This window comes from Glycine max, chromosome 20 (genome assembly GCF_000004515.6).
Source record: "Glycine max cultivar Williams 82 chromosome 20, Glycine_max_v4.0, whole genome shotgun sequence".
Classification (NCBI taxonomy): domain Eukaryota; kingdom Viridiplantae; phylum Streptophyta; class Magnoliopsida; order Fabales; family Fabaceae; genus Glycine; species Glycine max.
In genome coordinates this window covers 39,021,274-39,030,693 of record NC_038256.2, presented here as the reverse complement: position 1 = coordinate 39,030,693, position 9,420 = coordinate 39,021,274, and the positions used below count along the sequence as shown (strand labels likewise).

Below are 9,420 nucleotides of genomic sequence, written 5' to 3'. Positions count from 1 at the left end.
TCCTTTGTTAAGATAATATTGGGCTTCTCCTAAAAAAAAGATAATGTTGGGCTTCTCCTAAAAAAAAGATAATATTGGGCTAACTCAAACGGATTTGTCCAGTGAAATAAGAGAACGCTGCCCGATGCGTTTTCTTATTGCTTGCACCAAATTTCGTGTTTGAAACTCTCGTGTGTGTCGTTTTTGTTCTTGCAGTTAAGAGAGTACAAATTCCATGGCTTCTAAAATCGAAAGCGAGAATTCAACCGATACTTCTCCATCATCGTAAGCTAATTTTCCATCTATTTGCTTGCTTCCTATCACATTATCATACCCCAATATGGTTTGGTAATGAGCACAGGTTTTTGTCTTCTGCTTGATTTGAGGCACATAGCCTTTTTTTTTCAGGGCTTTACTTATTTTCTCATCAAATTTATGTGGGTCTTGATGATTTTCTTCTTTTACGAAAAAAGTGTCATTTTGGGTTCAGTGGGATATATTCGGCTAATGATTGTTGCAATTTCTTCAGGCCAAAGAACATATACAAAGATCCAGATGATGGGCAGCAGCGGTTTTTGCTTGAATTGGAGTTTGTTCAGTGCCTTGCCAATCCTACCTACATCCACTGTATGATTTTCACTTTGATTTGATAGTTTCAGCTTCATTGAACAAAATACCTGCATCTGTTGATTGTTGCAAGTAATTAGTTTTCTTTGACACAACAGCTTATTTAGGACAAACATTAGGCATATGGCACTTGGTCGGTTTAAGGGGATTAAGGCTTTAAATTGCAGTCGTGTTTGCAATTTCATTACAATCCTTGAAATTGTAATGAAGTTGCAGATGATGATGTGGCCACAATTGCGGTTGCAGAGACCACAAAACCGTTGGCATTGCGGCCTCAAATAGCTGTTGCAGACCTTTTTTAAAATCTGACAGAAATGTTTAGGGATTTGATAGCTTGCCCCATTGATGTTTCCTTTTTTTTTTTTTATCGTTTTTTCTTTGTTGTTTTGTGTTTTGCCTTTGAGCTCGAGGAAGATTACTTATCCTCAAAACTTTTTAAATTTTATTTGTCTTGACGAAATTCCTTCTTTATAATTTTTTAAAATGAGCCATGCTTTGTCATTTCAATGTGTATCTGAGTTACTTTTATAGTTTTGTTTGTTTTTTTTTTACCTTATTCTTATATTGTTACACTTTTGAACAGATTTGGCTCAGAATCGATACTTTGAGGATGAAGCATTCATTGGATACTTAAAGTATCTTCAATATTGGCAACGCCCTGAATATATTAAATTTATTATGTAAGCCTTTTCTTCAAATTAGGTATTATGTAATACAATTATACTCCGGCACTGAGTTATTTCAATTAGGTTAAAAGGATTAAAAAATTTAGACTAGGGATACATGAAACTCAACAGTAAATGTGAGGCACGTGACTATGAATATCTGGTTCTGGCATCTTTTACTTCTTTTCTGCCCACCCCCTTATTTCATTTGATGTTTTGCTTTACTCTGGCTGAGTTGCTATCCTAATTTAGTCATTTTCTATGAATGCTAGGTATCCTCATTGCCTCTATTTTCTTGAGCTGCTTCAGAATGCAAATTTTCGCAACGCAATGGCACATCCAACCAATAAGGTAAATGGCAGTATCTTTTTGCTCCTGTCTGAAGTAACGGCATTCTCTATTTCTTTTATAATAGATTCTCCTTTAATAGCAAATTTGCTTGTAAATGTATGAATTGAGGTTGAGGGCAGAGGTGATCCTTTGAGTAATTTTTCTTAACTTGAACAATCTCTTTGTAGGCAAATCTACAGTCTAGTCTTTTATTGTATTTGTGATATTGTGAGATGATAGGAATTGATAATTGATAAGCAAAGGTTTAATGCCACCCTGATATACATATCATGTCACTGATAGATTTATCAGTCTAGTTGGTTAATTATGGTCGTTCACAGATCAAGCCAGATGGCCTGCACTGCAAATCTTTGAAATAAATAACTTTGAATAACTGCTTGCCTTGTATTTCTGGATTGTGCAAATACCATTTGTTTTTGTATTTTAGGAACTGGCACACAGACAGCAATTCTACTTCTGGAAGAACTATAGGAACAATCGGCTAAAACACATTTTACCAAGATCACTTCCTGAACCTGCCACACCTGCAGCTCCTGCTCCTGCTTCAACTCCATCTCAGGCACCTGTGTCTGCACTACCACCAGTACCTGCAACAAGTGTTGCTGTGACAGCAGCACCTTCTCAAGCTCCTTCCCCAATGCCATATGTTATGCCCCCTGGCTCTGGTCTTGCAAAAAATGACATGAGGAATCCTACAGTTGATAATAGAAGGAAGAGAAAGTGAGTGTATAATACAACATGTAAATTGATTATAAAAACAATGCAATGTGGTTGGATCAGGCAATCAGTTTATTTTTTCCTTCTTAGTTGAAAAATTGAAGTGGTGATAATGATAGAACCAAACTTTTATGCAAGTTATTTTTATTACTGTTAATGTTACTAAATATTAGTTAATTTTCACTTGGGCTGACTCAGTTCTGATTGGAAATCCATATGCAGTTAGTCATTACTTGTTATGTTTATGCAGATGAGTTGTGAAACGATTTTACAATTGGCATATTAATTTCTATGGTTTCCACTGCCTGGCATTGCTTTTGTTGAAGGGCAAATGGAATAGAAAGACAGACGGCATGTGATACAAATAATGAAACTTTAGCTCATGGCATTCAATGAAATTGATCCCACCTACTTCTTGTATGGACCTTTGTGATGCGGTTCTTTGAACACTTTGCTGCATCCTCCTCGAGTTTCCGTTGAAGATTTTGATTGACTAGTTCATAGCCAGTGTACCTAATTTGAAATTTTGGGGTCATCAGAATGAGAAAAAAGGAATTTGCTAGCCTTCTCATTGCTTACACGTATGATGTCTACCTATTATCTTCATGTGCATATTTCAAGACAGCTTCAATAGGAGCAGAAATGGTTAGTTTCGTACAACATGGAAATCGAGTTATCATGGTGTGGTCGAAAATTACAAGCCTCTGAAGCTGCAACACCTTAGCTTGGGACATGGGGGTGTTAGGGTGGTTGCCTTTTTGTGTGTCTTGTCCGTGGTAGTTGAGTAAAGCTGAGTAAAATTGCGAGAAACACAAACATGAAACTCAATCGGGGGTTGATCGTCTGAAGTAACTTTTATAAATTCATATGATAAAGCTATGAAAATAAACAATTTTTTATCCTGTACTTTCCTTAGGAAAATAAGAGATTTTTGGTTTTTAAGATATTGTTATTGTTGGCAATCATAAAGGAAATTTTCTTTTAATACAGTTATTTGTGCAATTATTTTACAATTAAGAAGCAATTGCCTCGTGTTGTAAAATATTTTTGGATGCCCGCAAATTACTGTATTTATTCGACTAAGTCATGAACCACAAAAATACCCTTTTTTCCTATCTCTATTTTTAACTTTTTTAAAAATGATTGTACTTTACATGGCAAAGTACAATCATTGATTAAGAATTTAATGATTGAGATTGTGATAACTAATGTAAAAGTTATAATCTCAACTGTTTTCAATTTCTCTGTTATAATTTTACACTTGACCAAGTGTACTTTTCAACATTTTTATTTTAAAGGAGGAAAATCCAGCATGGTGTCCTTTCTACAATACATTTCAGTATCAAACACATTCTTCGTTAATTGAGAGATAATAAGGAAAGTTTCACCACTGCCTGCCTTGGACTCATTACCAATTGCCGAATGGCCACCCCTTGCATTAGGGTATCTTAATCACTAATGAGGTGCCTTTATTCTATTACTGAGTCCTATCCCGTTGCATTTCCGTTGTCGTAAGTTTTCAGAAAATTAGCCTTTGAAGCAATTCCAATTTGTTTAGTATTGTGGCCTGATGACTCTTTCTTAGTGATGAACTTCATATATAGTTGCCAAATCATAAACGAGAACAGTTTACATAATAACATTTCAGGGTGCTCGTACATTTTTTTTCTCCTAGTTTAACTTGACGTGTGAACATATCCAAAGTGAGATTTTGTCACGTGTAATAATACATTTTCCTGTTCTTCACAGTTCAGAATTTGACTTTAGTGATTTATATACATTTATCTTTATTCTATTCCCATTCTTGTTATCGTTGTAACTTTTGTGATGATTTGATGTATTTTACCCTTCACAAATCCTCACTAACTTTTCCATCTTTCTTCCCAAAATCCTTGTTACACAACATGCACAAATTGAAATAATGTGATTGTTACATGTAACGCGCAAGTACTGTTTCTCTTACTAGGAACGTGACAGATTCCCCAGCATTGGGTAATGATAATGGACTAACTGTGATAAGAAAATCTTATGCTCATCATGTTGTCAATTTTGTGGCTAAAAATGAGTTACATGTTGAATTAATAGGACTTCAAGCCGAAAATAATGAGATAAAGTGTAATGAACGAAAATGATCAAACCAAATCCTCCTTAGCACAACCACATTCATTATATTACAGAGAGTTGGCATGCACAATTGCACCATAAGTGCAAGAGGCTGTCTAATGCCATACATACAGAGAGAGGCAATGTATCTGTGCCTGTGCCTCCCCAGAGTTTTAATTATTATTATTATTATTAAATTGGGCCAGGAGTATGTATCTTAGCAGGAGAATACATAAAGCTTAAGGTTTCTCCCAATCATGAGATATACATTATAATACAAGATTAAGCTGGAACAGCTTCCGGCACTTTGCCATTGCTTGAGAGTACTAAGCTATCATAGTATTCAACCAGTACCTTCCAACCACCAGGGCACATAAATCCATCAGGAGGGCTTTCTTTGTTCCTTGCCAGTGTGCGCATCTGTAAAATGCAAGTAACCTTTGTTAACATACTACAAATATGTAATAACATACTCACACTATTATCATAATGAACACCATTATGTTACACCTAGAAAATACTTGTGTTCTTTTATAACAAAACCTAAGGTGCCATTTTTTTTATTCATGGGAATTGAACTTGGATAAAATAACTCATACATTTTGTTCAACCCACTTAGTTAGACATCCTTGATGCCTAAAAGATGCCATTTGGTTGATGAAATGTTTCCTATTTTTGTACTCCTGATTATAAAAATGTCACATTATTCTTACTTTTGAAAATAGGAAATAAAACAAAAATAAGGTGACATTTTAGTAATTAGAAGTTAAAACATAAAATGAAAATAAAAAATATTTTCTCAAATTCCAAGGTTTGTTATTCAGAGGATAAATGCACCTTTGTGCCTGATATGAACAGGAAGTCCTGAGGCCTTGAAGGGTCAAAGAATGCCATTTTACCCTGAGTCTTGTCATATGCAGCAACCTGCAAATGAATGAAAATGATCAACACATATTTCAAAGTGGCCTAAGTGAACTTCACTCAGTTTATACTAATGAGAAGGCAAATTCTCAATTACCCTGAAAGGAAGAATGTTTAGACGCTCTAGTCCCGGTGCCATGCTCAATACTTTCTTCCCATGGTCAGCATCATACAGATCTCTTTTCTCAACTGGATGGCTCATGCCTGCGGGGTCACGACCAACGATGTAGAAGTTAGCCCCTGCATTGATCCTAGCCTTTGCATGCCACTGCACCTCCGTGGGTCCAGCATAGTGCATGGGAGAAGGGAATATGGATACCACAGTGGTCTCTGGATCAAGAACACCATCCTCAAGTACCTAAAGAAAGACCAAATTGATACAAGGGAGTTTTTATGTTGAACAAATCAATGATAACTAGGGAGACAATGAAACTACATAAATTAGAAGGGAGACAGGCATCTTTGGAGTCGAACAATGATTGTGCGCCAAGAAAAGTAGCAAAGCAAAGATTACAATCAAAACAGAAAAAGGCACAGAAAGTGACATAGCTTCAACCATGAGACTATAAAAGTATTTGGTTTAGTACATCACACACCTTCTCATGTTGTTTCATTCGCCAATCAAGTGGGACATCATCAGCTTTGGTGTAGCCTCCCAGTGGATGAAGCAAGAGGACAGGATTCTTATAACCCATCTCAAGAAGCCGCCTACGGGTGTCAGTCATTAGCAAAGCGTGGCCATTGTGAACAGGATTCCGGAGCTGGAAGGCAAACACAGCATCTGCATTGCGCCTTGTGAACTCTGCACGGAGTTCTGCTGGAGACAGCCGAAAATGATCAAGTCCATCATTGTACTGGATTGGTTCAATGACCTCTAGGTCACCCCCAATCAACCAATTTCCAGCATTGGTTATAGTTTGTTCAACATAGGGTAGGCCAGGGGCAGTGGTTCCCCAAGTTCGGGCTATTCTTTCTTCTTTAGGATGCTTATAAATCTCAACACTGAAATAACCAAAAGAAAAGTATAAGCCATAGGAAAGGAAGAGAAGAAAACAGTTAAAAAGGAATGACTATAGAATAAATCAAGAATCATTCATACAACTGTAACTTACTACATATAACACACACATATAGAAGGCGCTCGAAAGTCAACTTATACAGCAATAGCAGACCAAAACAATTATTCAGGGAATGATTATGTTATTGACATACATTCTCCTACGTGTAAGACTTCTATTGGTATACAAAATACAGCTCTAGAGAGAGCTTTGTCAAACCATATTATCTCAAGTTTCGTATCAATGTTAACAATATCTGAATTATGAACATGTTTTATGGTCCAGAATGTCTTAATACGGGTCAATATGGATAAGGCACGCAAACTTCATTTTCCAAGAACCTATACCAACATGCCTTCAAACCTAAGAAGCATGAACAAATCTGTTAATCCGGGGATATTTTTGGAACAAGAATGTCAAAATACAATCTGCTGTCGTGTGTATTCTGGGACCACAGGAAGGAAAAAATCCACAAAGCCATATACATATGTCCGTACAAGCGCTACTATACCTATTGAATATACTTTTTATTTACAGCAAACTACTTAAAGTTTCTTATCCTCGATCTTCTTATATTATTTTTTCAAATTAAAAACACCGAGGGGAAACCAGAACCAACTACGCCTCAAAAAGATTGGATTGACATGAATAATAAAAAAAAATGGGGACAAACAACGACAGTAGTGGAAACTGTCTCAAATTCCACTACGGCATTGTATGAGTATGAGTGGTTGACTATTCAACCAAACATCATCACAATACAAAATGAAAAGGAATTGAACAAGGAAACAAAAACATGTACGGAAATAGCATATTCGTTCCAATTTCCGCATCTCTACCCTTTCCCAGTATTAAACAACCACAATTGTACATAAAAAAATAAAAAAAAAAAACTTTAGTTCTCAGTAGTTGACCATATAAACTGCACAAATTCCAAGAAACGAATCACACTTGCATATATGAAATGAGCATAAAAGCATAACTTTCTCACAAGCAAGTTTTTTGTTCCACTACAGTACCTACTCTTGTCACGGGTGATACTCCTAAATCTTAATTGGATATTTTTCTCTTATTATTAGGAAAAAAATTAAAATAAAAATAGAGTTTAATTCTCATAAACTCGATCCATCAATCAGAAATCATTCTCTTTATTACTTAATATAATTTTTACGATAATTATTTTAAAAGTTAAATAAATTTTTAATAAATAATAATTTATGATTAAATATCTTATATTAAATCCATGTCAATACATTCTAATTAAATTCTAAAAATAGCATAGACATATCATGTACTGTAATTTTTTTTTTATCTCTCACAGAATAAAATAAAAGTCATAAAAGAAAATAACAAAACCCCCCAGTCCCTCCCCTATCACTCTAATGCTCCTCCTTTCCAATCCCATACAAGAAAGCAAAGCCTAATTGATGAGCTACACACGTTAAGAAGAAAAACACACAACACAAGGCACAAAAACATGCTTAATTGAGCATCAAAACAACACAGGATTGAAACAAAACAAAAGCATAAAAAGCCACATGGGGGGCAGTGTCTAAGTGTCTTACTCATTGAGAATTGCAACAGGGTCTCCCTTGGAATCGAAAAGAGCAACCCTTTTGTTATCCCCGATCTTATGCTTCTGGGCATCATCAATAGCCAGCACGATGGGCACTGACATGTTCACGACCGACCCATCATCGAGTCGGAGAGAGTTGAAATGAAGCGTTTGGAGGAACTCGGCTTCTCTCATGAAGCCTCTGAGGGGTGTGGCCCATCCTTCGCTGAGGACATGGACCCACTCCAGGTCAATCCTTGAAAGCTTGATCCTCGGCAACGAAAGAGCCTCACCCTTCTTCAAGTCTCTTTCTGAATTATCCCTCACCACAAGCTCCACCAGCTTCCCTCCGTCTGGTTCGATCAGCGCGTTCGAAACTCGAACCCCCACGTGCCTCCTCGCCGGGAAGTTCGCAAATACGTTGACTTTCGGGGATGGGGCGAAATGGGTATCGAAGGTTTTGGAGAGAGAGTGGGAGGGGAAGGAGGTTTGGGTGAAGAAAGTGGCCATGGACGCCATTGAAGGGTTGTGTTGTAGTTGGTCCCTTTGGGAATGTGCTTTATAAAAAACAAAAAAGGCGAGTTAGTGGAGGAGGAGGGGCAAAAGGGTCAATCCAGGACGCACCAAATTTTGTGAACTTGCTTTGATGCTGATCCGTAACAGACAACCTAGGTTGCTCAGAACAATACGAGTTTCGGTTTTTATATATAGAGGGCCTTCATTCGACAGAGACTGATTCAGGAAGATGAACCTGGACACTTCTTTTTTACCCATGTGTGTGTATTTTCATTTTCTTCACTTTTAATTACTAATTAATGATTACCACATTTGTATGTATTGCTGGTGAGTTTTACCACATGAGTGGATTTTTTTTTTATATATATATGAGATCATTTTGAAATTATTTTTAAGAAATGAGATAAGTGGTGATATCTATTATTATTATTATTATTATTATTATTAAAGTCATAAAACAAATATCATAAATTCCCGCATTCCTGACCTGTTTCATTACCTCGGGGAAAAAAAAAAAAACTTCATACCTGATACAGTTACAGATTAGGAGCTGAATTAGATTTTATTTTATTCTACTTTTGGATTTATATTTTATTAATTGTATGTGAAAAAAATGTTTCATTTTCTCAAGAATAATTTGGCAGCAAAAACGGTACCATTTGACCAGCTTTGAAGTTTGAACTAATTTTTAGGATCTGATTTACTTTGGACTGAACAGTAAACACATGGGTCCTTGATTAATTATTAGTAGGAGTGAGGCAAGTGGTTTTTCTATCCTGGTGAACCATCCTCCAGTCTTCCTTCGGGAGAAAGTGAAGCGCATCAAACAGATAGCGAAAGGCAAATAGAACTAAATTTGCTTAAAAATTAAAAGTAGTAGAGTATTCGCAGTTTAATTTTTCATCAAAAGATTATCTGAACCAAACTT

General features: G+C 36.2%; 2 protein-coding genes across 3 annotated transcripts; one reads left to right on the top strand and one right to left on the bottom strand.

The window, feature by feature from the left end:
* Positions 1 to 115: 115 nt before the first annotated feature.
* On the top strand, positions 116 to 3,149 carry LOC100818057 (mediator of RNA polymerase II transcription subunit 31). Of its 2 annotated transcripts, XM_006606018.3 has the most exons (6): positions 116 to 264; positions 509 to 606; positions 1,190 to 1,286; positions 1,544 to 1,622; positions 2,050 to 2,342; positions 2,590 to 3,149. In XM_006606018.3, exons 1-6 carry the CDS (start codon positions 215 to 217, stop codon positions 2,591 to 2,593), a joined length of 621 nt encoding a protein of 206 aa, XP_006606081.1. In that variant the 5' UTR covers positions 116 to 214; the 3' UTR covers positions 2,594 to 3,149. The 2 variants fall into 2 exon arrangements, with proteins under 2 accessions (XP_006606081.1, XP_025983072.1); XM_026127287.2 differs by lacking the exon at positions 2,590 to 3,149 and having other exon boundaries at positions 2,050 to 2,522.
* A 1,319-nt stretch (positions 3,150 to 4,468) lies between these two features.
* LOC100817530 (ATP sulfurylase 1, chloroplastic) lies at positions 4,469 to 8,842 on the bottom strand. Its single transcript, XM_003556023.5, has 5 exons — positions 7,987 to 8,842; positions 5,960 to 6,365; positions 5,461 to 5,721; positions 5,280 to 5,366; positions 4,469 to 4,862 (listed from the first exon to the last, which is right to left on the bottom strand). Exons 1-5 carry the CDS (start codon positions 8,493 to 8,495, stop codon positions 4,725 to 4,727), a joined length of 1,401 nt encoding a protein of 466 aa, XP_003556071.1. The 5' UTR covers positions 8,496 to 8,842; the 3' UTR covers positions 4,469 to 4,724.
* Between the last annotated feature and the right edge of the window lie 578 nt (positions 8,843 to 9,420).

What these genes read in the sequence shown, in the direction of transcription:
- LOC100818057 (XM_006606018.3), top strand. Translation starts at nt 215, where the DNA reads ATGGCTTCTAAAATCGAAAGCGAGAATTCAACCGATACTTCTCCATCA. An exon ending in CAATCCTACCTACATCCACT is followed by an intron (nt 607 to 1,189) that starts GTATGATTTTCA and finishes ACTTTTGAACAG; the next exon opens with ATTTGGCTCAGAATCGATAC. An exon ending in TGGCACATCCAACCAATAAG is followed by an intron (nt 1,623 to 2,049) that starts GTAAATGGCAGT and finishes TTTGTATTTTAG; the next exon opens with GAACTGGCACACAGACAGCA.
- LOC100817530 (XM_003556023.5), bottom strand. Translation starts at nt 8,495, where the DNA reads ATGGCGTCCATGGCCACTTTCTTCACCCAAACCTCCTTCCCCTCCCAC. An exon ending in GAATGAAACAACATGAGAAG is followed by an intron (nt 5,722 to 5,959) that starts GTGTGTGATGTA and finishes GTCTTTCTTTAG; the next exon opens with GTACTTGAGGATGGTGTTCT. An exon ending in TGTTCATATCAGGCACAAAG is followed by an intron (nt 4,863 to 5,279) that starts GTGCATTTATCC and finishes TGCATTTTACAG; the next exon opens with ATGCGCACACTGGCAAGGAA.